At 43.1% G+C, this 27,813-nt stretch overlaps 1 protein-coding gene across 1 annotated transcript; it reads right to left on the bottom strand.

Annotated features, from left to right (window-relative positions):
• Window positions 1-843: 843 nt before the first annotated feature.
• LOC129698267 (uncharacterized protein C11orf97-like) lies at window positions 844-25,680 on the bottom strand. Its single transcript, XM_055637303.1, has 4 exons — window positions 25,525-25,680; window positions 12,647-12,739; window positions 7,531-7,647; window positions 844-1,295 (listed from the first exon to the last, which is right to left on the bottom strand). Exons 1-4 carry the CDS (start codon window positions 25,646-25,648, stop codon window positions 1,195-1,197), a joined length of 435 nt encoding a protein of 144 aa, XP_055493278.1. The 5' UTR covers window positions 25,649-25,680; the 3' UTR covers window positions 844-1,194.
• Window positions 25,681-27,813: the final 2,133 nt, after the last annotated feature.

Raw genomic sequence — 27,813 nt, 5'->3', positions numbered from 1 at the left:
CCTCAGCAGTGATGGAGCCTCGCGGGTCGACCCGTGGTCGATTGGAATGTAGCGGACCACCGTGAGGGAGGGGGAAGAATAATGGAGGACCCGGCGTGGGGGGACCGCCGTGAGGGAGAACAATGGACAATGGGGGGTGGACAAAGGACAATGGGGACCCGGCGTGGGGGAACTGTTGGGGGGGGGGACAAAAGAAGGAGCCGGCGTGCTTTGTAACTTAGTCAGCGCCGTAGGTCGCTGCTATTTGTATTCATTGTGTTTGCAAGCAAAGAATCTCACTGTACCGAGTCACATGTGACAATAAAGTATTCCTATTCCTAAGCTTTTCCTTGTTCTCGCCATTCTTTCTCCTTTTCTGCACATTAAAACATGCTTGTTTTCTAACTTGCCCTAGGTCTATGACAACTCATTAATCCAAAACATTAACTCTGTTTTGCTCTCTATAGAGCGTGGCCTGGCCTCAGTATTTACATCATTTTCAGATTTTATATTCAATTCCAAACATTAGACCAATTTCAGCATCATCTATCCTGCTTGGATATAATATAACATAATGATACACTCCAAGTAACAAATACTTAACAGGCATAACCAACAAATGCATTTTCTATATGCTGATCATTTACCTCAAATTATTTTGAACTTTTTAATACATGAAGATTGTCATAAATAAATTGTACAATGTATCATTAAATTAAATATATATATATATATATATATATATATCTATATATATATATATCTATATATATATATATATATATATATATATATATATATATATATATATATATATATATATATATATATATTATATATATATATATATATATATATATATATATATATTTGTACCAATATGTTTATTTTAATTTTCTAGTCCAAATTAAGATAATATGTAAGGAAGTAACGGAATGTTTGAATGGAATGGAAAGTTGATAAAAATTGTGAAATACTTGTTCATTATTTATATTATCAGCCATATTTTTGGAAATTGTTACAAATTTGCAAATTAATCAGTTCAATTATGCTGAAAAGCAGCATTTTAATATACCTGTTTCTAAGACAACACCAAATTCTATAATAAATCTCAAATATTTAAATATTTAGTTAAAATATGTGAAAGCATTCACCTTTTAATTATCAGAAATTTAAATAACACTGCTTGCATTTTGGATGAAAAATATGTGAATCTTAGAAGTCAAACTCTTCCTGTTTATTCAGACAATCGTAGGCCTTTCCATTCATCTGACATTCTTTTGATCTTGAAGATTGCTTCATTTCAATTGTATTATCTGATCAAAAATAATAGAAAACACATTTAGAAAGAACACGTAAAAGTAGTACCTGTATATGGAGATAAAAACAGCAAAATAATTTGTCAGATTCCTGTTCACTGATGCAATTTCACGGTGTTTCTGTCATGAATACCCCATTAGCCTGCTTGACGTCGTTCTACAGAATGGTTGCATTATAGAAGGCGGCATTTGACGCATTGAATCTACAATGACTGTATGCAAGAACAATTCAACTTGTCCTGCTTCCTTGCCTCTTCCTCATGAACTGCAAATTCTTTACTTCCCTTTTCATCACTACAATGAAATCACGACCAACTCAGGCAATACGATTCAATCCCTAACCACTACGTGTCACTCATGTTATGAGTCATACTTTGTGGCTACACCCACTAGCTTAACAGTAAGCCTCCCTGCCTTGTTCCCACACTTTTAGAGAAACGTGCTAGTATGAAGTTACCGATGCTGTAACGTTAATAAAGCCTTTGGACCTTTATCATGGTGTAAGACTTCAGTTATTTAAACAGCAGAATCGCAACATGGTGTCAGAAGTGGGATTCGAACCCACGCCTCCAGGGCACCCAGGCGCTGAAGCTACTGTCCTATGGGTAAGAAGCTGTTTTACTGGCCTGGCATGGCCGAATACATCACCAAGATTGTGGCATCCTGTGCAGTGTGCAACAGCTTGGCACATCACCAACAAAAGCAACCACTTCTTTCACATCCGGATCCTGCACTCCCGTGGCGTACAGTGGCAACTGACATATTTGAGTGGCATGGCAAGCAGTACCTGGTACTCATCGATTCGTATTCAGGATGGTTTGACATTGATTTTCTTAGCAGCCCCACTTCTCGCGGGGTGGTTTCGAAGCTATCTCGCCATTTTTCAGTCCACGGATCTCCGGGTATACTGTTATCTGACAACGGCAGTCAATTCACCAGCCAACACTTCAGGCAGTTTGCTACACACTGGAATTTTCGCCACATCACCAGCAGTCCTGAATATCCACAGTCGAATGGACTTGCTGAGCGGGCTGTCAAGAGTGCCAAACAGCTCATGGAACGTTCGCACAGAGCTAATTCCGACGTGTTTCTCGATCTGCTCAACTTACGCAACATCTCCCGTGACCCCATTTTGGGTTCACCTGCTCAACGGTTATTGTCGAGGCAGACTGGTGTCATGGTGCCTGTGGCGAATCAGGCATTGATCCCTCAGGTGGTTCTGTGACATTCAAAAGCAATGGTATGACAAAACAAGTAGGCCACTGCCACCATTGACCAAGCGGCACATGGTTCATTTGCAGACTGACAAAGGCCATGACCGTATTGTTGGAATTTCTAGAACTGCTTCAGAGCCACGCTCATATCTGGTCAGTGCTGATGGCAGCACCTACAGGCGTAACAGACTACATAGCCTGCCTGTGAACAAGCCAGTTCCACATCCGGATTATCCAGACCGTACAAGTATACTTCCATCTGTATCTAGCGGCACTCCTCCGCCTATACCAGCACAACAACCCACGTCTGCAATGGCTGGTTTGTCAGTGACGACAGTCTCCTGGTTCGTCTCCAGGAATGCTGGTTCAGTCTCCCTCACCTGTGAAGTCACCTGCTCTGTCCCCGAGGGGAAAGAACAGAGATGGTCTTTATCGTACACGTGCTGGTCGTATTTGCAAGCCGGTTGTGAAGTACCCAGGCTATGTTTGACTTTCCTCCAGTTTATTATCAATTGCTATGCATGCCTTACTTAGTTCATGGTTTTGTATTGATGTTTAATTCTTTAAGAGGGAGGATGTAGATCAGTGTCACTCATGTTATACTTTGTGGCTTCGCCCACTAGCTTTACAGTAAACATCCCTGCCTGGTTCCCAAACTTTTAGAGAAATGCGCTAGTATGAAGTTACCGATGCTGTAACGTTAACCAGAGGACTGGGAGAAATTCAGAGGCCAGCAGAGGAGGACAAAGGGTTTAATTAGGAAAGGGAAAATAGATTATGAAAGAAAACAGGCAGGGAACATAAAAACTGACTGCAAACGTTTTTATAGATATGTGAAGAGAAAGAGATTAGTTAAAACAAATGTAGGTACCTTGCAGTCAGAAACAGGTGAATTGATCATGGGGAACAAGGATATGGTGGACCAATTGAATAACTGCTTTGGTTCCGACTTCACTAAGGAAGACATAAATAATCTGCCGGAAATAGCAGGGGACCACGGGTCAAAGGAGTTGGAGGAATTGAGTGAAATTCAGGTTAGTCAAGAAGTGGTGTTGGGTAAATTGAATGGATTAAAGGCCGATAAATCCCCAGGGCCAGATAGGCTGCATCCCGGACTACTTAAGGAAGTAGCTCCAGAAATAGTGGATGCATTAGCGATAATTTTTCAAAACTCTTTAGATTCTGGAGTAGTTCCTGAGGATTGGAGGGCAGCTAATGTAACCCCACCTTCTAAAAAGGGAGGGGGGAAGAAAACGGGGAATTACAGCCCAGTTAGTTTAACATCGGTAGTGGGGAAACTGCTAGAGTCAGTTATTAAAGATGGGATAGCAGCACATTTGGAAAGTGGTAAAATCATTGGACAAAGTCAGCATGGATTTATGAAAGGTAAATCATGTCTGACGAATCTTATAGAATTTTTCGAGGATGTTACCAGGAGAGTGGATACGGGAGGAAGAACCAGTGGCTTGTTTATATCTAGACTTTCCTTGAGGCTCCCACGCAAGGCCCACATTGCAGATTAGTATACAAATACTAAGCACACGGTATTGGGAGTTCAGTATTGATGTGGGTAGAGAACTGGCTGGCAAACGGGAAGCAAAGAGTTGGAGTAAACGGGTCCTTTTCACAATGGCAGGCAGTGACTTATGGGGTACCGCAAGGCTCAGTGCTGGGACTCCTCCCCTATTTACAATGGATATAGGTAATGATTTGGACGACATTGAACCGCAACATCTCCCCTTTTGCGGTCAATTTCACCTGGGGGTATATGCTCTTGTTGTGAGGAGGATGATTCTGCTGCAAGGTGATTTGGATAGGCTGGGTGAGTGGGCAAATGCTGGAGATGCAGTATAATGTGGATAAATGTGATCGGTTATATCCATTCTTGGTCGCAAAAACAGGAAAGCAGACTATTATCTAAATGGTGGCCGATTAGGAAAAGCTCCCTATGCAACGTCACCTGGGTGTCATGGTTACCTTTCTTTGAAAGTAGGCATGCCTTTGCAGCAGGCATCTAGAAAGCTTCTTAAGTAACTTAGTGGTTCTTCATCAAAAGGATTTGAGTAGGAGCAGGGAGGTTCTACTGCAATACAACATTGGTCTTGGTGAGACCACACCTGGAGTATTGCGTACAGTTTTGGTCTGCAAAGGTGAGGAAGGACATTACACTATAGTGCAGAGAATTCACCAGACTGATTCCTGGGATGTCAGGACTTTCATATGAAGAAAGACTGGATAGACTCGGCTTGTACTCGCTAGAATTTAGGAGATTGAGGGGGGATCTTATAGAAACTTACAAAATTCTTAAGGGGTTGGACAGGCTAGATGCAGGAAGATTGTTCCCGATGTTGAGAAAGTCCAGGACAAGGGGTCACAGCTTAAGGATAGAGGGGAAATCCTTTAGGACCGAGATGAGGAAAATATTTTTCACACAGAGAGTGGTAAATCTCTGGAACTCTCTGCCACAGAAGGTAGTTGAGGCCAGTTAGTTGGCTATATTTAAGAGGGAGTTAGATGTGGCCCTTGTGGCTAAAGGGATCAGGTGGTATGGAGAGAAGGCGGGTACGGGATACTGAGTTGGATGATCAGCCATGATCATATTAAATGGCGGTGCAGGCTCGAAGGGCCGAATGGCCGACTCCTGCACCTATTTTCTATGTTTCTATGTTTCTATGTTAATAAAGTCTTTGGACCTGTATGGACCTGTATGGACATGTTATTTATACAGCAGAATCGCAACACTATGTAAAATCATTTTTCCTCATGGTGCTAATCTTCACCCTTTTGCAACAGGGAAATGTTCTTCACAATCAGTCTTTATTCTTCACGATTTTAAACTCCTACATGTATTACAACCTCCTCTGAACAAAACTGATTCCTCCAGCTTTTTAATAAAGCTGAATTCTCTCATTCTTGGAATAATTTCAGAAAATTACTTCTGTCTTTCTATCCGTGCTGCTCCCGTCCCTTTCATTCCGATGACAATCCTATTGTGCAGCACTTCATCAAATGCCTATTGCAGTTCTTTAACAAATCCCTTCATAGTTGATGCAATAAACGCTCGTTATAACAGACCCTGGTGGGGGCGGGATGGTGTCCATTATTGCCAATTGTCCACTGTAACCGAGAATGGTACTATCATAGTATAAGTAGTAGAAACAAACAACTGTATTTGCAGGCTAATACACAAAAGGACACAAAGTGCTTGAGTAACTCAGCAAGTCAGGTACTTCTGGAGAACGTGGATAGGTGACGTTTTGGACCAAGACCCTGCTTCAGACTCTCGGTCTGGAACTGCCTGCAATCCAGGCGAGTTGCCGACCCCGGCCTTCTCGCGGCTGGGGGAGAAGCAAGGATCGGCGGAGTCAATGGTCGCGGCACATGGGATGGAGTGAAGATAAGGGTCAGCGGTGGCAGTGGCAGGCGTAGCTTGGAAGTGGCCGAGGAAGGTGTGTGGGCTGGCGGTGGCGGCAGTAGGTCAGGCCTAGAAGCGGCACGAGCCAGTGGGGCGGAGCTGGCAGCTGGGGCAGCAAGCGGCCGGGCAGTCAGTGCGGACTGCCAGCGCTGCAAGCTGCAGGGGAGGCGGTGTGGAGGACCTGATAATGGGGGACCTGGTGAGGGAGGGGGGTGGTGGGGAAGAACAAAGGGGGAACTGGGGAGGTGGGGGGGGGGGTGGGAATTTGTGACTTTGCAAGTGCCCTTTATGGGTGATTATTTACATTCCTTGGCAATGTATGCAAACAAAGAATTTCACTTTTATTAAAGCATTCAATAAAGTGATGCATGTGGGTGCGGGCAACCAGGGCTGCAAGCAGCTATGGAGTTGGTGCAAGCCAGGGGTGGTGTGGGGGCGGTGTGAGCAGCCGGCACTCTAAAGCTGCAGGGGAGGCAGCGCGAGGTAGGTGGGAGGGGGCAGCCGCCAATAGTTTTGTTCACTATAACTGAAATCCATTTATAAAGAGGTCCGTTAAAACAAGGGTTTATTGTATTATATATTATACATCAACTACATTGCCCTCATCAGCCATCTCTGTAATTTAAAAAAAACTAATAAAAAGTCAGAGAGCAAGAATTGTTTTTAATAAATCCAGCATACTGTTTTTTTTTTACTAATCAACCTGCATTTGTCTAGCCTTTGTCATTTACTCCACACCTATGCTAATTAAACCATCCTCGGAGATCATATGTCCCAGAGTAAGGGATAAAGGATAATGTATAACTCCACATTCATCTAAGGGAATGTGTATGAGGGTGAGCTTGTGGGAGAGAGAGGCCCCTGAAAAATTGTAGTTTAGATACAAATTGTAGGTGAGTTATGCATCTATAAATTGGTAAGATTAAGACCAAATACTGTGGATGTTGATCCTCAGAGTTAATCAATTGGTCCTCAGAGAAATGTAGTGAAGAGCCTGGGTTGGTGCACCATGAGGGTGGATAGGTCTTGTTTGAAAAAACATTCTATACCATCTCCAATGTGGTTTCTTTTGGCTATCTGGGACATCTCTGACACCCACTGTAAACCTCTGTACCAAGTGTAGATGAGTTCCCATTTTCGGGTCTGCATTGAAGTCATTGAAAAAGCTTGGGCGTCGCCCTCTTGAATGTCAAGAGTTTATAGTGTAATTAGTGAAAATATAGAGTGCCGTAGAGCAGCAATGCAAAGAATTAAGGCCATGACCTTTAATAGCATGTCCATGATATTTAAACAGCATCGTTTCAGGGTAAAGGTTTAATAATATGTGGTTGTTTTCCATGTCAATAAAAATGTTGAGCTTATGCTGGAGACCAATACTTGATGTTGAATATGGTTGACATAATTTGGGGTGTTTTACACCACAACAACATTTTAAATGTTAACAAATATCCCGCCTGGTAGTGAGAGGTTGAATTTCTTACTGGACTCCAAGTGTGTGAATGGAATCAGTCTTACTCTGCTGTAGGTGAAAAGTCCAAACACATAAGATTCCACATTACAGGGAATAATTTCAAGGACCAACCAATTTCAACTTCAATCTTACCTCTTACTTCACCATAACGAGAATAGTATTTAGTAGAAGTAGATGATGTTTTTGCAGTTTTTAATTGCCCCAATGGTATGTTCCTTCTAACATTCCATACTTGATCTAGATCAATAGCTATGAAAATACAAAAAATAAATTTATAAAAGGAATTTGTATTTATTATATACAGTATATGTGCTTATTGCAAAATTATTCCCAATATATATCTATACTACTAAAAGTCTGATCTTGACCACTTCCTGTTGTTCTGTATATCGATTTTAGAAAAAACGCTGCCACTTACGGCTGTGTTTTTTGGCCATCTTACTCACAGTCACCCTCCGCTGTGCAGGACAAGAGGATTTTTCCCATCGATGAAAAATAAAAGAGTTATTAGTGTTTGAAAAATGTTGAGATTCTCTCTCCTGAAGGCCACGCCCCTTCCGAAGGGACTATAAAACCCGGAAGTGTTAAGTGCCTCAGTCAGTCTCTGTAAGATGGGGGAAGCGAGAGGGTCATGTCTCTCAGTCTGAGCTGTGAATAACACTGAACACTAAACTGTGAGTTTGGTTTTACTGACCTTGAGTGCCCTTAATGTGGTTTGAAAATGAAAATGTGGTTGGTTTGGAGTAAAGCACAGCAAATGGTTGGTGGTGGTTGGTTTGAAATGAAACAGCAAATGGTTGGTGGTGGTTGGTTTCAAATAAAAGAAACAGCAGCAAATAGTTGGTTTGAAATAAAAGAAACAGCAAATGGTTTGTGATGGTTAGTTTGAAATAAAAAATGAATAAAAGTCTAAACTTGACATCTTCCTGTTTGCATTGTATATTGATTTTAGATAAAACGCTATCACTTATGGCTGTGATTTTTGTCCATCTTACTCAGTCCCCCTCCGCTCTTCAGGTGCAGAGGATTCTTCCCATCAATGAAAAATAAGTGTTATTAGTCTTTTAAAAAATGTTGAGAATCTCTCTCCTGTCAATCAAGCCATGAAGGCCACACCCCTTCTGGTGGGAGGGGGGGCGGGATTATAAAACCAGAAAGTGTGGGTCTCTGCAAGATGGGGGAGGGAGAGATCACGACTCTGTCTGAGCTGTGAATCAACTGAACACACTAAATGTCTACTGAACTATGTGTGGTGTTTTGTGTGGGTTTATGGTGGTTTCACCCTGCTTGAAATGGTATGAAATGGCATTTGAATGTGGTGGCCTTGCACCCTACTGCATTTGAAATTGGTGGCCTTGCAAAATGGTATGAAACTGCATTTGAATGTGGTGGCCTTGCACACTGCTTGGCATGAAACTGCACTTTAATTTGGTGCCTTGCACCTTGTTTGAAGTGGCATGAAACTGCACTTGAGTTTGGTGGCCTTGCACCCTGCTTGAAGTGATATGAAACTGCACTTGAATTCAGTGGCCTTGCACCCTGCTTGAAGTGGTCGGAAACTGCCCTTGAAGTGGTATCGGAAACTGCCCTTGAATTTGGTGGCCTTGCACCCTGCTTGAAGTGATATGAAACTGCACTTGAATTCAGTGGCCTTGCACCCTGCTTGAAGTGGTATGACACTGCTCTTGAATTTGGTGGCCTTGCGCCCTGCTTGAAGTGGTCGGAAACTGCCCTTGAATTTGGTGGCCTTGCACCCTGTTTGAAGTGGTAGGAAACTGCATTTGAATTCAGTGGCCTTGCACCCCGCTTGAAATGGTAACTGAAACTTGAAATGGTAGGAAATTGCACTTGAATTTGGTGGCCTTGCACCCTGCTTGAAATGGAATTTCAAAGAATAGCCATGAGTCAACTGCCAGCCCACCTGCCTTGAGTGAGCTGCCAGCACATCAGACTTGAGTGACCGCAATAATCCATTTGGCCCACAATGTACATACTAGCCCTCTGGAAACCTGTCCCTTCAACCCACAACACCCATACTAGTGCTCCAGAAAGCGCCCCCCCCCCTCCCTCAACACTGGCCACCAATATTGGAATTGTTGGAGAGGTGGAATATTGTGTTGTGGGACCAGGCCTCCCGTGTAAACATGGGACCCAACGGGTCCCCACTTAGTCTAGTAGTATTATAAAATAATGTTAAACTATTTCTGTTGTGTATTTGGGTGCTTGGAACAGACTTAAATAAGGCTCGGACACGTGAGTAATCTAGCAAGCTTCTTTATTCTAGGATGCCACCTTGAGTCTCCCACGCACATGCGTACTTGCACAAGACATCACATATACTAATTACACTCCTCCCCCTTTAACTTGGAGGCAGGTAACACCATTTCTATTACATACCTAACACTCCTCCCCCTTTAACTTGGAGGCAGGTAACACCATTTCTATTACATATCTAACACTCCTCCCCCTTTAACTTGGAGGCAGGTAATACCATTTCTACTACACACACCGCACTCCTCCCCCTTTACCCTGGTGGCAGGTAATACCATTTCTATTACATACACCGCACTCCTCCCCTTTTAAGTCAATTTCACCTGTACGGTATATGCTCTTGTTGTTTCATGAGATTCTGCAATGCATAACCATTTGTCCATTGCTCAGTGAAGGAGGCTCCATGCTGGACTATACTGAAGTGTCCTAATTGCAATCGGTCCTGCATTCTTTTGTCTTGACCTACAAACCTCTCTTCTTTAGACTTTTCTATTAGGAGCTCCCTACTCATTGTCACACATTTATTTAACCTTTCTTTGAATCGTTTAAGCCTTTTCTGTTGTTCATCTATTTGTCTTCTTAAGTCAACTTTGTGGTTCTTCATCAAGAAGTAAGATCTATATTGTCTTTACAATACAACATTGGCTTTGATTTGTGCTCTGTTTAGTTTTCTTGCTGCATAAGTAAGGTAGTGAGACTGCACTACAATTGTTGTATATTTCTGTTTGAGGAAGTTTTTCCTATATCGTTTAAGACTTTTGTATCATTTCAGCCTTTTCTGTTGTGCCTCTAATTGTCTTCTTAAGTCTTTCCGATACCATCTCCTACGGAGTACTGACTGCGCTTTTACAGTAGCTCTCTTTTGCTTAACCCACTGCGTAATCACATACTCTTGCAGGCAGCCTGAATGGTAATAGTTGCATCCCTCATTGACTGACCTTGCACAAACTGGGAATACCCTATTTTGCATGCTTGGTACCATCTCTGGATCGAAATGATTGCTTGACGCACAGCTCTGTAGCGTACCCTTAATCGGTAACCAGGCTTGCTTGTTTCACAGGCTGGCTTTCACTTAACTCTTAACCAATTACTGCATCTGCCCTCACAGAAGATGCACAAAACTAGCCTAATGTACAAGAAAATCAAGGGTCTAGTATGAAAAGAGACAACAAAGGAACTATCAATGTATTATACAAAAGGAAGCTGCCGAACCTGAACAGACTTGATGATTGACATGTCAGAATTCTGAAGGAGAGTGTGGTTGCTCAGGTTATTATCTTCCATAACCACAATAATACTTTATTAGCTAAGTATGTTTTGCAACAAACGAGGAATTTAATTTGCCAAGTCAGTCAAACAAATAAAAAGCAACGGAACACACAAAACACATTTTAACATAAACATCCATTACAGTGCCTCCTCCACATTCCTCACTGTGATGGAAGGCGAAAAAAGTTCAATCTATTCCCTTTGCTCTCCCGCAGTCAGGGGCCTCGAGCTTGCCGTTGACGGGATTATCTTGACTCCTGTAGTCGGCGGCGAGCCCTCAGCATTGAGGCGATCAGCTCCTGCATCGGGGGGATGTCAGCTCCCCCGCGCCGGATGATCGAACCCCGCATCGGGGCTGGTTGAAACTTCCACGACGATGGAGCTCCCGACTATCTCTCCCGGGACTGCGAGCTCCTGATATAAAGTCCGCAGGCCGCAGTTGGAGCGATCCCAGGCAAGGGATCGACTCCGATGTAAGTCCACGCCCCGCAGTTGGGAGCCAAGGCCAGTCCGAGGAGACCTCCAGCTCCTTCGATGGTAGGCCGCAGAGCGACCGGAGAATGCGATCCGAAAATTAATCGCATCTCCGGCAAGATAAGAAACTGAAAAAAAGTTTCCCCTTCCCCCTCCCCCACATAAAACAAACCGGAGAACATCTACACAAACTTTTACCACACACTAAAAAATTAAAAACGATGAAAAAACAGATTGTTGGCAGGGCTGCCAATCGTGCAGGACGCCTGGTGGATTAAGCTCTATAAACTCAGGAATTGTTCCTATGGAACGGAGGATAGTAGTGGTGTAACACAGGGATCAGTACTTGGGGCCCCAGCTCTTCAGAATCTATATGAATGAGATACATATTTCCAGGTTTATTGACAAAGGTAGATAGGATTATACTTATGGAAAATGATGTAATGAGATTTCTAACGGTTATGGATGAGCTGAGAAAGAGGACAGGACCATTTTAGCTGGAATACAATGTGGGAAAATGTAAGGTTTTCTTCTTTAGTACATATTACAAAATAGCATAATATTTATAAAATAGTGAAGGGTTGGGTAGTGCCGACATAGAATTTAGAACAGTACAGCACCAGAACAGGCCCTCGGCCCACAATACCGGTGCTGAACATGAACTTAAAGTAAACTAATCACATCTGCCTGCACGTGATCCATATCCTTCCTTTCCCTGCATATCAATGTGCCTATCTTAAACCCTCTTAAATGCCTCTATCGTATCTGCGTCCATCATCACCCATGACAGCACGTTCTAGACCCCCAACACCTTGCCCCTCGTGTCTCCTTTAAACTTTATCCCTCTCAATTTAAAGCTATGCCCTCTAGTCATTGTCATTTCCACCCAGGGAAAAAGACTCAGACTATCTACCCCATCTATGCCTCTCATAATTTTATATACTTCTCTCGGGTCTCCGCTCAACCTCTAGAATTTCAGAGATGACAATCCATTGTTGTCCAACCTCTCCTTGTAGCTAATACCCCCAAATCAAACAAAACAGGGAATGATAGATTTCTCAACATTAAGGGAATCTGGTTAGATAGGGATGTTACAGGAAAAGATCAGCCACAATTAAATGAAAGGTGATGCAGGTTTGAAGGGCCAAATGGCCTACACCTACTCCCATGTTCTTCCATCTGTATTAGTGTACTATAAGATGTGAAGTATCTAGTCATCAGAAAAAGGACTCACAATTCATTTGTTTCTTATCTTGCAGCTTATGGCTCTGGATCGTAGGTAAGTTATGAGATTTCTCCACTGGACCATTGTAAAGGAACATTTTTTCTGTAGAAAAATTCAGAATTATAGATACATAAAATAAACCAATTAAATATCATTTAATAACATGCTTACTCCAACTTCAATCTGAAGGAAGATTTATAGATCTTCATACATATGTATCTATGCATTGGATACACATATGAAACAGGGATGAATGGTAGGAGAGGGTAGAGAGAGGGAGAGAATTCAGTTTTAAATGGGAGTATTTTTTACTAATAACAAAAATGTAAAGAACCATTTCAAAATAATTTAATGGAAAATGCTGATGCATGCACGTGCACACACACAAGCTTTGAAGTTTGCCATGCTATTTTACTATGAAAACAGGTAAAAAATGTAAAACTCTGGGGCCAAATTAACAAAATCTAGCCGAGATTGTGTCCGAGCTCCTAACCCAAATTATTACGTTATTTATAAGGCTATGTTAAGTCCCATATTTACAAGTTATGAAAATTAAGTTAAATTAGTGCGACCCTCAGTTGCCATTCACTTTCTGATCATGAGCCAGGCAGAACTTAACCCACTCTTGTACTTTGATTTGGCTATTAGCTAAATATTTATAAAATTCACCTCAGTCAATTTAAATGTTGTTTAATAAAAATTAAACTAAATGCTTCATATAATTAGAGAATAAATAACTACCGTATTTCCCGGCGTCGAAGATGCACCCCCATTTTGAGTTGCTAAATTTTGAAAAAAAGGCTGGCGGGACAGAATCAAGGGTTTGGTTTAGTCAATAGAAAGGAAGAGGTGAAATTCCTTCAAGGAGGCAATGAGGACCAGGGAGCCTCCTTCTTCACCTGTCCCACTATGCGCTGTGCGGTTCAGGTCTGAGGGATGGGGACTTCCTGGCTCAGGGAGCTCACATAATGGGGCGAGGGAGAGGAGAGAGAGAGAGCCCGGGATGGAGCAGCCAGCCTTCCGCCCAGTAGCTACCCGCCAATCACCACTTCCACTGGTTGCCGAAAGACACCGTGGCTGGCTGGCGGGCCGGCAGAAAGCGCTGAGAATGCGGCCGGTTCCTGTGTCCGGCCCCAGCGGCCGCTCGCAGTCAGCGGAGTCCGCAGAGCATCAGCACCCTACGGGATGTGGCAGAAGTTTCGGGCAACAATCCAAGACGCAACCAGGCACATCGTAAAGTGGAGAACATGCAAGGACGTAAGCCATTGGTGAAATGGCCAAAGTCTAGCAGCAAGGAGTGGGAAATCATTAATGCAGATGTGAGCTTAATCTTAAGTGGAATCAAGGGATCAGCAGAAAAGAAATTGGAGAAGATGGGTGATCTAGTCTACAGCTATGGAAAGGAGAAATTTGGTGAGAAGGAACAACTCAGCAGGAAAGATAGGCCTCCTCCCCCCAAGTCCCGTCGTCTCCAGGAAATCCAATGATTTGTTAAAGAAAGAGGCCTGAGGAAGGTGTGGAAAAAAGCAACAGCAGAAGAAAGGGAGTAAATCATTCTCCTTCAAGAGGACCTAAAACAGGCTCTCGAAGCTGCTCAGAGCGCAGAATTTAAGGAAACAACGCAAAAAGGAAAAAGCAAGAACAGACCAACAAAGATCCCTTTAAGTTTGTGAAAGGCATTTTCACAAAAGAAAAAAGCAGATCCCTGAAAGCATCAAAAAAGGAAGTTGAAGGATACATCAGAACCATCCAACCAGTTAAAAGATGAACCGATTTTTGTCCCCGCTGACATCCCACCAATCTCACCCCCCGCATCAATTTGACATCAGCCCTCCCAAGCTGAGCGAGGTAAAAGAAGTTGTGAGGAAGGCAAGAACGGCCTCTGCACCAGGCCCTAATGGTGTTCCGTATTGTGTCAGCAAGAATGCCCCAGATATTCTGAAATTCCTCTGGAGGAACATGAGGGTTGCGTGGGAAAAGGAAGTCATCCCCAAAGCCTGGCGAAGAGCTGATCTCAAAAGAAAAAAATTCTTCCACCATCGAACAGTTTCGGCAAATAAACCTTCTTGGGATGCCTTGAACATACCAGCATCATATGGCATCAAATCCAAGTGCTAAGAAAGAACAAAAGAATCTGCATGTCTTGTTCCTCGATCTGGCCAACGCCGATGGATCATTTCCTCATTCGCTACTGTGGACTGCTTTTGAATTCTTTCAGGTGCCTGCAATAATAATAAATCTGGTAAAAAAACTACTTCCAGGATCTGCAATTTTGTCTCACAACATCAGACTTTACCACAGCGTGGCAACCACTGGAAGTAGGCTTCATGGCAGGGTGCACCATCTCCCCATTGCCCTTCACTATGGCAATGGAGCTCATTATCAGAGCATCAAAATGAGTTGTGGGAGGAAACCGGCTGCAGTGTGGTCAGCGATTGCCACCGGTACGAGCCTATATGGACGATATAACGACACTAACAACAACTGTTCCCTGCAGCAAGGGACTTCTGGAAAAACGTCATCAAAACATCACATGGGCAAGGATGAAGATTAAACCCAGCAAGTGCAGAAGCATCTCCATTGTCAAAGGTCAAGTCAAGGATCAAAGATTTCATATTGACGGAATGCCTGTTCCAACTGTTTCAGAAATGCCAGTGAAGAGTTTGGGTCGATGGTATTATGCAAAGCTCAAGGACACCGAGCAGTTTGAACAACTGAAAAATGATACCATCATGCACATAGCTCGCCTCAACAAGACCATGCTAACAGGAATGATCAGCCATGATCATATTGAATGGCGGTGCAGGCTCAAAGGGCCGAATGGCCTACTCCGGCACCTAATTTCTATGTTTCTATGTTTCTATGAAAACTCAAGCTGTGGTGCTTCCAATTTGGCAAACTACCAAGAATCATGTGGCCTATAACTATGTATGAAATCAACATCAACAAAATGGAAAAGCTGGAAAGAATGATCAGCAACACATGTGAAACAGTGGCTTGGACTTCCACGATGCTTAAATGCTGTCGGACTGTACGGGAGTGGCAAATTGGAATTACCCATTGCAGGACATGTGGAAGAGTTCAAATGCACTAAAGCAAGGTTGGTCATGACCTTCACTGAATCTGAAGATACTGTTATTCGAACAGCGGCCCCCAGTGTGGCAACGGGGGGGAAGTGGGCCCCATCTGATGCCGTTCAGAGTGCTAAGTCTGCTCTTCATTTCCGGGATGTGGTTGGCCAAGTCCAACACGGGAGAGCTGGGCTCGGGCTCGGGCTCCCAAAAGCTCCTCAATGGCACAAGGCAACATCAGTGCAGTAAAGACGGCTCATGGTGGAGGAGGCAAGAAGACGGGAGGAGGCAGAGCGACACGCCAAGGCCATCTGAATGGCCAAGCAGGGCCAATGGACTAACTGGGAGAGCCTGGAAAATTGGAAACTCAGCTGGCGTGACATCTGGCAAATGGAAGGATCTCGGCTAAGTTTTGTCATCAGAGCCACTTATGATGTTCTACCATCACCCCAGAACCTGAAGCAGTGGTTCGGAGAAGAACCCGCTTGCTCCCTTTGCCAAGCACCTGCATCACTAAGACACATTTTAACAAGATGCACTAAGAGCCTCGGGCAAGGGCGTTACACTTGATGGCATAACCAAGTTCTTACACAGTTGGCATCAATCCTTGAACAGAGACGCAAGATCACAAATGCTTCCCCACCAACATCGGTAGGAAATGTCCACTTCACAACATTTGTACCAGCAGGCCAACCTCCAGAGCACCAGATAACATCAATGGATGCAAGCATTCTGCAGACTGCTCGGGATTGAAAAATGGAAGTGGACTTAGAAAAAAGGCTTGTGTTTCCCCCAGACATTGTGGCTACAACACTCTGGCCAGACATGGTCCTGTGGTCCACAACAGCCAAGTTGGCATACGTTGTGGAATTGACAGTTTCATGGGAAGATGGTATTGAAGAAGCTTATAAGAGGAATAAGACTAAGTACTCTGAACCGACAACTGAAGCTGCCCAGAATGGCTGGAAGACCAAGATTTTTCCTGTCGAAGTGGGATGCAGGGGATTTGTTGCTACATCTATGACCAGGCTATTAAAGAAAATGGGGGTGAGGGGTCGCTCCCTCCAACAAGCAATCAAGTCATTATCAAATTCTGCAGAAAAAAGCAGCAATTGGATTTGGATCAAAAGGAAAAACAACAAGTGGGCTGCTAGATGAAGACGGGAGGGTATTGAATTGAGGGGGGTGTAACTGGGTCGCCAGGCATCACCGTTGAGCCCTCTGAATGACTGGATCGTATTGTGAGGAAACTCTTTTGTCTCCATTTCATGTCTAGTCTTTGTCACATACGCAATCCATCTACCAATCACATCTTCCTCATCTGTATCCACTTATCATTAGTCAGGCTTTGTCCTTCCCTCTTTTATAGTTTTCTCCCCCCAACAATTAGTTTTAAGGGTCCCAACCCGAAACATCGTCACTCCATTCCTTCCACAAATGCTGCCTGACCTGCTGTGTTGCAACAGCACTTTGTGCTTTGCTCAAGACGCCGGCATCTCCAGATTAATTGTTATTTGAAACTGTTATTTGAAACTGCTATTTCCATTTACACCTACTTAAAACCTATAATCTACTTCTTTACTTGCACCATTATCAACTTGCTACATCATGCTTTGTTAATTAATATTTAGAAGAGGCTCAGTATATATAATATTGGAAGCAGGACCAGTATTTGACTTATCTAGAGATGCTATTTTATAAACACTATTTGATGTAATTGGGTAACATAAACCTAGTCAAAGCGAATATCTGGATTGATTTAAAATACCCAAAGTAAATTTTCAGATTTTCCTTTTTAGCCTCAGGATTTTCGTGGGTTTATTTTAGCTTTAACAACATTAACCACAGGTTTAACTTCACATATTCATTATGTTAGGCAGCAAATTAGAGACATCGTCACAAGGCTGTACAGCACAGAAATGGAGCCAATGTCTCCTTGTAACTAAAGCCCTCCATTCTAGGCAACGTACTGGTGAATCTCTTCCGCATTTTTTCCAAAACTAGTACATCCTTCCTGTAGCGCAGTGGCCAGAACTCTACATAATTCTCCGAGTGTGGCCTAACCAACATTTTGTACAGCTGCAATGTGACATCCTAACTCTTACACTTAATGCCCCTAGCCAATCACAGCAAGCTTGGTAAATACTTTCATTACCCCAGCTGTTTTGTGTCACCACTTTTGGAGAAGTATGAAAGTGCTTTTTCTCAACGTCTTTCTGTATAAAACACTAATAAGATTCCTACCATTTGACATCTGATTCCTGCATTTGATGCTCAAAATACATTACCTTATACTTGCAAGGATTACATTTCCATCTTCCATTGCTCTGCCCAACTTTCCAGCTGAGCCATGTCTGTCTGTATCTTTAAACAACCTTCTTCACTATCTATGACTCCAATGTCGTCAGCAACTCTTAATCCACAATATATAAAAAAAACAAAGGTCAACAGCAATCCCTGCAGTACATCACTACTTACAGACTTCCATTAAGAAAATCAACCCTCCACCATTATTCTCTGCCTCCTTTCATCAAGCCAACTTTGGATTCAGTTTTCAACATGCTTCGGATCTCATATGTTTTAGTCCTCTGGACCAGCCTACCGTTAGCATTTCGGCTAAAACCTTCCGGATGTCCATGTACATTATGTCTGCCTTCATCAATATTCTTTGTGACCTCCTCAAAATCTCAGTCAGATTTGAGAGACATGACCACCCCTGCACTAAATCATGCTGACTCCTCCTAATCAGTCGGTGGTAGACACAAATGCTGGAGAAACTCAGCGGGTGAGGCAGCATCTATGGAGCGAAGGAATAGGTGACGTTTCGGGTCAAGACCCTTCTTCAGATCAATCTTTATTCTTACTCGCATTGCTCGGCAGTTCAGTGAAGGTTTACTAGACTGATATCTAGAATAACTGGATTGTATTGTGACCCAAAACGTCACATATTCCTTCGCTCCATAGATGCTGCCTCACCCGCTGAGTTTCTCCAGCATTTTTGTCTACCTTCGATTTTTCCAGCATCTGCAGTTCTTTCTTAAATACCTCATAATCAGTCCCTAATTTTCCAATATCCTTCCTTTATAAATGTTAACAATAATTTTCGTACTTGTTAATGTTTCAGGTCTAAAACAATTAATCAAAACAACGGAAGTGAAAAATTAAGTTTGTTTTATTTGCAGTGAGATTGGAGTAAAGATGAATAGGGCAGAGGATTACTAATATAAATATAAAGCATGTTTAATCTGAACTATCATAATTAACCAATAAAATGAATGTTAGACATTTACAGAAGATATGTTTTCTGTATCAAGGTTTCAAGGTCAGTTTATTGTCACATGTACCAATTAAGGTAAAGTGAAATTTGAGTTACCATACAGCCATACTAAGTGATAAGCAACAAGACACACAGCCACATAAAAGTTAACATAAACATCCATCACAGTGGATTCCACATTCCTCACTGTGATGCAAGGCAATAAAGTTCAATCTTCTTCCACTTGTTCTCCCGCGGTCGGGGCAGTCAAACCATCCTCAGTCGGGGCGGTCAAAGACCCCGCAGCCGATGATCAAAGCCCCCGTCGGGGTGATCGAATCTCCCGTGTTGGGTCAGCTGAAACTCTCTCGGCAGCATGGAGCTCCCTTGTCGGCCTCTTCTTACCAGAGATCGACTCGGGTCTGCTCTTATGATTCAGGCATAGGTCTTTGGTGCTGGAATGTTTGAACCATAGTTCATAAATAATTTTATTCTTCAGCCATGGATTAACAACATCCAGAGTGCAGCATTGTTCCTGTATCATGATACAACTACATAGTGAAGGACAGGAGTTTTTCCAGCAAAGCGGAGAACAAAGGGAAAGGTACAGTTAAATATAGACTAATTAAACCTATGCAAACCTACCGAGATGTTCATCTGGAACATATCACATTCTCCTCGACATTTAATCAAGCTCATACCCCACCCATTTAAACTGGTGGGCAAACAGCTGAACCTTCCTGATCTTGCAATGATCACTCCTAAAATTGATCAGCTCTATTCATATGATGAATAATCACGATGACCGTGAACGTTATGCCAACAACTACTTTCAGTCTGCCATTGGTATCATGTATTCAACGAATAGTTGATACATGTAGTGTTGATTGACAACATTTGACTGTCATAATCTTTATCCTGAAATTTGAACAGGCTTTTTTGGTTTTGTATTGTAGCTAATCTGCTAATACACAAAGGCTCGTGTAACTTGCATGCTTCGATATGCTCCTTTGACCAATTACATTGTTTTTAAGAACAGGAAGATTCTTTTCCATAAACATACAGATTGTTTGTGGCTGCAAAACGTTCATAAAGATAGATGCAGATAGCCTAAAGTTGCCAGATGCATTCATAAACATCCAGTTCACAGTCTCAGCCTTATCTTGGATCACTGTCTTTGATGGATGCATCCTTCTGGGTGACCAACTGCTTCCTTTGGAGACCCTTCTAGCAACATCCTATGCAATCCCAGAAATGCAGAAAATGGGAATCAGGTGCCAATTTTAAATTATTAATAAAATCACATAATTGAAATGCAAAAGAAAAATGTAGTATCATTCTGTCCTATCCATGTACCTGTCCAAATGCTATTTAAAATATTGTGATTGTTCCCACTTCTTCCACTTCCTACGGCAAATTATTTCAAATGCTCAACATGCCCTTTGTGGAAAACATCGCCTTTGGATGAGTTTTAAATATTTCTCCTCTCACCTTAAACCTAATTCTTCCACAACTGTTGGAAAAAGAAACAAGTCTGAAGAAGGGTCTCGACCCGAAACGTCACCTGTTCCTTCGCTCCATAGATGCTGCCTCACCCGGTGAGTTTCTCCAGCATTTTTGTCTACCTACTATATAATCCTCCATCAATATTCATTGCTTCCTGCTGTTACTAAGCCAATTTTGGATCCAGTTTGCTAAAACACCTTCAATCGCATGTGCCCTAATTTTCTGATCAAGCTTACTATGCAGTTTCTTGTCAACAGCTTTGCTAAAGTCTATGTCCTCAAAAAAACTAGATCAGATTTGAGAGGCAGGATTACCAAGCAAAAAAAACACCGATGATTCTCCCTAATCAGTCCTGTCTTTCTAAGTGATCATTAATCCTATCTCTGAGATTTTTTTTTGACTGTTTTTCCAACTACTCACCTCCTTGGCAGATCCCTACAACATCAGAATAATCTATCTATCTATATATTACTAAAAGTCTGTTCTTGACCGGTTTTGGCCATCTGTGCTGCGCTTTCCGAGAGAACGCCGCCACCTACGGCCGTCATTTTTGGCCACCTTGCTCAGAGCCCCCCTCCGCCGCATGTGTGCCGAGGATTTTTCCCGTCGATTAAAAATGACAGAGATATTAATGTTTTTACAAAATTCCCCATTCTCTCTGCTGCCCCCGCTGGCGGCAGGGGGGAGGGACTATAAAACCAGGAAGTGGTGTGCCTCACTCACTCTTCAAGATGGAGGAAGGCAGAGGGTCACATTTCTCTGAGCTGTGAATAACATTGAACACATGTCTACTCAAATGTAAGTGCCCTTAGTGGTTCTAAAATGCTTGCAGAATGTGTCTTGGTTCTAAAGCTTGCTAAAAAAAAATGTCTATTGGTTCTAAAGCTTGCAAAAAATGTCTATTGGTTCTAAAGCTTGCAAAAAATGTCTATTGGTTCTAAAGCTTGCAAAATGTGTCTCTATTGGTTCTAAAGCTTGCAAAAAATGTCTATTGGTTCTAAAGCTTGCAAAAAAATGTCTATTGGTTCTAAAGCTTGCAAAAAATGTCTATTGGTTCTAAAGCTTGCAAAAAGTGTCTCTATTGGTTCTAAAGCTTGCAAAAAATGCTTGCAAAAAAGTGTCTCTATTGGTTCTAAAGCTTGCAAAAAAATGTCTATTGGTTCTAAAGCTTGCAAAAAGTGTCTCTATTGGTTCTAAAGCTTGCAAAAAAAATGTCCATTGGTTCTAAAGCTTGCAAAAAATGTCTATTGGTTCTAAAGCTTCCAAAAAGTGTCTCTATTGGTTCTAAAGCTTGCAAAAAATGTCTATTGGTTCTAAAGCTTGCAAAAAAATGTCTATTGGTTCTAAAGCTTGCAAAAAATGTCTATTGGTTCTAAAGCTTGGAAAAAAAATGACTATTGGTTCTAAAATGATTCATACCAGCGCTTCAGAAAGCCCCCCCCGCCCGGTTGGCTTGGCTTGTGTGTGTCTTGAAATTGAAAGGCACTACTTATTGCAAATGGTGGCTTGGGTGTTTTGGTTTGAAGTTGAAATGCACTATTACTGCAAATGGCTTGGTTGCTTTGGCTTGAAGTTGAAAGGCACTACTTATTGCAAATGATGGCATGAAGTTGAAAGGCACTACTTACTGCAAATTGTGGCTTGAAGTTGAAAGACACTACTTACTGCAAATGGTGGCTTGGGTGTTTTGGTTTGAAGTTGAAATGCACTATTACTGCAAATGGTGGCTTGGTTGCTTTGGCTTGAAGTTGAAAGGCACTGCTTACTGCAAATGGTGGCTTGGGTGTGGCTTGAAGTTGAAAGACACCACTTACTGCAAATGGTGGCATGAAGTTGAAAGGCACTACTTACTGAAAATGGTGGCTTGGGAGCTTTGGCTTAAAGTTGAAAGGCACTATTCAATTCAATTCAATTCAAAGCACTTTATTCGTCCCCGAGGGGCAATTTAAAAGGGCGCATTACAGTAGCTTTTTAAAAAGGGACACAATCAACAAACATAAGCAGCACACATACTGCACAATCAACCAGCACACGCATTTCACAGACACACTGCACAATCACACAAGAATAGAATAGAATAGAATAGAATAGTTTCTTTATTGTCATTGTAACATGGGCCATGTACAACGAAATTTAAAATGTCAGCCAGTCAGTGCAGCATTCAAACATTTCTAAAGCTAACGAAACATCCACGGTAAAATAATAAAGATAAGCAATAAATAAAAAACACAGACAAAGCACGCATACACACCCAACCCTCCATCCTTCTGTCGATTTCACCGTTACCACAGTCCCTTAGTCTGTATCGCCCCTGCGTTCCTTGGCGGCCACATTTAGTGCTTTTATAGCAGTGGGGTAAAAACTGTTTTGTAGTCTATTTGTCCTTGTCCTTGTGGATCTGTACCGTCTGCCTGACGGCAACAGTTCAAACACACACCGCACATCAACATTCAACACATAGCAATAGTTTTTAAAATGCTTCCTAAGTGCTTCAATTAAAAAGTGCATATAGAAGGTTATTTCATTTCATATGTTCATGAGTCCGTGATCAGCATTTAAAAAGCTGGACAGCCCTGGGGATGAAGGTTGCCTTCCTCCTCTGTGTCCGGCAACCCGGACGGCGGAGTCTGCGTCCTGAGGGGAGCCACTCAAACTCAGGAAACAGGATGTGAGAGGGGTCCTGAAGAATCCTGCGTGTTAACTTTACAGACTGTTGGTCGCATAGGGCAGTGAGAGTTCGGACGGGCTGCTCAATGATTTTTGAGCAGACCTTGACCACATTCACCAGGCAGTTTCTGTTTTGCAGGGTGATGGAGTGGAACCAGCTAGTGAAAGAGAAGGTTATTACATTTTCAATGAATGTGTAGTAGAATGTGGTGAGAATGTCTATTACTGCAAATGGTGGCTTGGGAGCTTTGGCTTGAAGTTGAAAGGCACTATTACTGCAGATGATGGCTTGGTTGCTTTGGCTTGAAGTTGAAAGGCACTATTACTGCAAATGATGGCTTGGTTGCTTTGACTTGAAGTTGAAAGGCACTACTTACTGCAAATGGTGGCTTGGGTGTGGCTTGAAGTTGAAAGACACCACTTACTGCAAATGGTGGCATGAAGTTGAAAGGCACTACTTACTGCAAATCATGGATTGGTTGTTTTGGCTTGAAGTTGAAAGGCACTACTTACTGCAAATGGGGGGGGGGGGGCGGGGGTGCATTGGCTTGAAGATGAAAGGCACTACTTACTGCAAATGGTGGCATGAGGTTGAAAGACACCACTTACTGCAAATGATGGCATGAAGTTGAAAGGCACTATTACTGCGAATGATGGCTTGGTAGCTTTGACGAAGTTGAAAGGCACTACTTGCTGCAAATGGTAGCATGAAGTTGAAAGGCACTACGTATTGCAAATGGTGGCTTGGGTGCTTTGGCTTGAAGTTAAAAGGCACTACTATAAATGCACTTACTTCCTGTTTGCACTGTATATTGATTTTAGATAAAACGCTACCACTTACGGCTGTGATTTTTGGCAATCTTACTCAGTCCCCCTCCGCTGAGCAGATGCAGAGAATTCTTCCCATCAATGAAAAATAAAAGTGTTATTAGTTTTTTTTTTTTTAAATGTTGAGAATCTCTCTCCTGTCAATCACTCCATGAAAGCCACACCTTTTCCGGTGGGGAGGGGGTTATAAAACCCGGAAATGTGGGTGTGGCTCAGTCTCTGCAAGATGGAGGAGGGAGAGGTCACGACTCGCTGTCTTTAGTGGCTTTGCACCCTACTTCAAATGGTATGAAACTGCACTTGAATTTGGTGGCCTTGCACCCTGCTAGAAGTGGTAAGAAACTGCACTTGAATTTAGTGGCCTTATACCCTGCTTGAAATAGAATTTCAAGGATTAGCCGTGAGTCAACTACCAGCCCACCAGCCGTGAGTGAGTGAGTTGCCAACATAACAGGCTTGATTGACTGAGACGCCAGCCCAAGAATCCATTTGGCGCCCAATTTGCATACTAGCCCTCTGGAAACCAGTCCTTTCAGCCCACAACACCCATATTAGCGCTCCAGAAAGCCCCCCCCAGCCACCAATATTAGAATTGGTGGAATATTGCGTTGGATGACCAGCCCTCCTGTGTGATGCTGGGACCCAACGGGTCCCACTTAGTCTAGTATTAGCTATAGTCCAATCTGCCGGTACCTCAACTGTGGCCAAAGATTATGCAAAAATCTCAGTCAGAGCCCCAGCAATTTTCTCCCTTGCATCCCCAAACACAGAGATAGATTTCATCAGGCCCCTTGGATTTGTCCACCTCAATGTGCATCAATATCTCGAATACTGTACTTCCTCTTTCGTGATTCACGTGTTCCAAACTATGATTGTGTATCTCCCCTACAAACTATGAGTGTGTATCTCCCCTATCTCTCTAAACGTCTTCCTGCTGAGCCCTGAAATGAAATGTTAATTCTGGAAATTCTGGAAATTCTGGAAACCACTCATATCCCATGGCTCCGCACAAAGAATTTCCTTTTAGTCCGAGAAGACCTACTGCCTTTCCAGCTACCCTCTTGCTTCTAATATATTGCAATTCTCTTCAATTCCGTTGGCCAGGGCTATTTCATGTCCTCCCTTTTCCCTCCTAAATATTTTCATACGATGTCCCCTATAAAAACTTCAAAGCACTCACTTCCTTATAACTTACTTTAGCTTATCATTGTCACATGCAGTAAAAACTAAAAAGCATGGTACTTGTGGCAGAGATCAGTCTTGTTATCCCTGTGTGTTTTGTGTAGAAACGAAAGGAAGATAAAAAAGTTGAGGATTGACTGTCACTGCAGCAGATTTTCCAGAACGGGGAGTACCTCATTAAACCCAGTATGATAGAAAAAAATGTGCCAAACACCGTGCAACACCATCAATAGCCTCAGTAAATTTGCAGCATTGCAATAATGGCCATGCAGCATCACAGATAAAACCCTGGCCTGTACCCCTCGACTTTCGCCGGGCCCCTCCTTCTCAGCCAGTGAACGCTTTTGCAGCCGCCCAGCTGCCGAGCGGTTACTCACTGGATGCACCGGCCGTCCCTGCAGAGCTCCTGCCCCGCCGGCACGCTTTATTCCTCCCCGGCACCGCTGCTGCTGCTGCTGCTGCTGCTGCCGCCGCGTCCGCGTCCTCGGCGTCTCGTGCCATGCACTCCAGTTGCCGTCACCCTGGCAACGCTCAAGGCCGGGGAAGCGTCGCCATGGCACCCGGAATGTCTGTGGACGTCACACTCCTTCTACCGCGTGACGTCGGCTCAGCATGCGCCGCGGCTTTTTGTGAATGAACCCACTGATGCAGCTTCTGCCCGAGCCCTGGAGCAGCGTCCCCGACACGATGCATCCCTTATGGGGAATAGTGGGCTGGCACGCAAGACTCTTCAGATTCAATTTAATTGTCATTGTCAGTGTACAGTACAGAGACAACGAAATGCATTGTAGAGAGTGGATGTGGAGAAAATGTTCCCACTATTGGGGGAGTCTAGGACTAGAGTTCATAGCCTCAGAATAAAAGGAGGTTCCTTTAGGAATGAGCTGAGGAGGAATCTCTTTAGTCAGAGGGTGGCGAATCTGTGTAATTCTTTGCCCCAGAAGGCTGTGGAGGTCAAGGCAATGGATATTTTTAAGGTGGAGATAGATTCGTGATTAGTATGGGTGTCAGGGGTTATGGGGTTAGGAGGGAGAGATAGATCATCCATGATTGAATGGTGAGGTAGACTTGAATGGCTTAATTCTGTTATCACTTATAACCTTATGATGCAGCAACCTCGAGGGGCGGCACAGTGGTGTAGCTGGTAGAGCTGCAGCCTCGCAGCATCAAAGACCGGGAAGTAATACACCCTACTCTTTTCCCTGACCCCCACCACCCAATCTAGTGCATACACTACATTTTTCCCAACATCTCCCTCCTCCCTCACCACACCAATCACTCTGGTCTTTTCCCTTCTCTCTTATGCTCGTCTCCCATCCTGGAATCCCTCACTTCCCTATTATCCGCTCTCTTTCCCCTACCACCCATATCCCTGCGGCTTTACATTTCACTCTTTCTCTTCTCTCCATATTTGATACCCCTTTTCCCTCCTTTTCTTCAAAGGATTTTTTTCTTAGGCTCCATCCATAACTGCAGAGGGAGGGGGATGGGGAGGCGAGGGGAGAGGGGCCAACCATGATACTGAAGAAAGGAAATCTCAAATGTTCTAGCGTGAAAGAGTATGATTATCCAATTGGAGCGAAGCAGTCATGATTGGCCAATTGACCTATTCCTGTTTCCATTCCTAATGTCATTAAGTACATTGGCCAGGCATTCTGTGCAATTGAAAACAGGATTAAATTGCAGGAATACCAAATTCGCACCCATTTGTGGGCCTCAGTGCCTCGTGGAATATTTGTCAACTGACTTTCATCAAGATTTTGTTCTGGCGCTAGAAACATTGTTGTGGCAAAAAAATCTCCCAAATGTCATTAAATGTGCTTCAGCTCGCGTAGTTCCAGGTTATTCACGTAATCTTTTTTTGTTCCTAACCATGTTTCTCCTGAAGCAGTGCTATTTAAACTGTTTAAGAAAGAACTGCAGATGCTGGAAAATTGAAGGTACACAAAAAAGCTGGAGAAACTCAGCGGGTGCAGCAGCATCTATGGAGCGAAGGAAATAGGCAACGTTTCGGGCCGAAACCCTTCTTCAGACGGCCTCAGCACTTATTCCCCAATCTGCTCAGGTTCAATATTTCGTTTTCTCTTAATTTTACAAGACTTTTCTGCACTCCACCCTAATTCGAACGGAAATTCACCTGTTACTCTTATTTCTCTTGTCGTATACCATGGTGCTGCATAATTGGCATCACAAGGGAGACTTAGATTATCCAAAACCTATTCTCAGGGTTTACAGGATTCACATAGGCTGGATGTCACCAAGATAATCCTCACTGAGATCTGTAACCTCTAATACAATCTCATTGTGTTTGTATTGCTTTGGCCACAGAGGTCATTAGCAACTTCCTCAACTCAGAATCATTCTAGGCCACTATGGTTGGTCTATGTTGCACTGATTGATGCCCAGTGCTATGTTGAGGTCATTTAAGTCCTATACTTAGAATACTAGGTTGGCAGAATTTCTCAACGCACAGACATTCATAGACTGCACTTTCATGTTCACCAACCTCTCTCATTTCAGCTGAGGTCCGGTAAGCACTTTGGCACTCCTTGCTCTGCCCATAGCTGAAACAGCATCACTATCCCAAAGCTAGATGAGTGCTACTTGTGTGGTGCATATATTTGCTGGATCCTGCCGTTCCCGCCAAAAGGGCAAGTACTGGCAGC

This window comes from Leucoraja erinacea, chromosome 6, assembly GCF_028641065.1.
Source record: "Leucoraja erinacea ecotype New England chromosome 6, Leri_hhj_1, whole genome shotgun sequence".
NCBI lineage: Eukaryota > Metazoa > Chordata > Chondrichthyes > Rajiformes > Rajidae > Leucoraja > Leucoraja erinaceus.
The sequence above is the reverse complement of the archived record's forward strand: the minus strand, read 5'-3'. Positions and strand labels throughout refer to the sequence as shown.

Coding starts and splice junctions, on each gene's coding strand:
- LOC129698267 (XM_055637303.1), bottom strand. CDS start 25,648: ATGGCACGAGACGCCGAGGACGCGGACGCGGCGGCAGCAGCAGCAGCA. Junction 12,740..25,524: donor AGGGACGGCCGGTGCATCCA/GTGAGTAACCGC, acceptor ATTTTTCTACAG/AAAAAATGTTCCTTTACAAT. Junction 7,648..12,646: donor AGATAAGAAACAAATGAATT/GTGAGTCCTTTT, acceptor GTATTTTCATAG/CTATTGATCTAGATCAAGTA.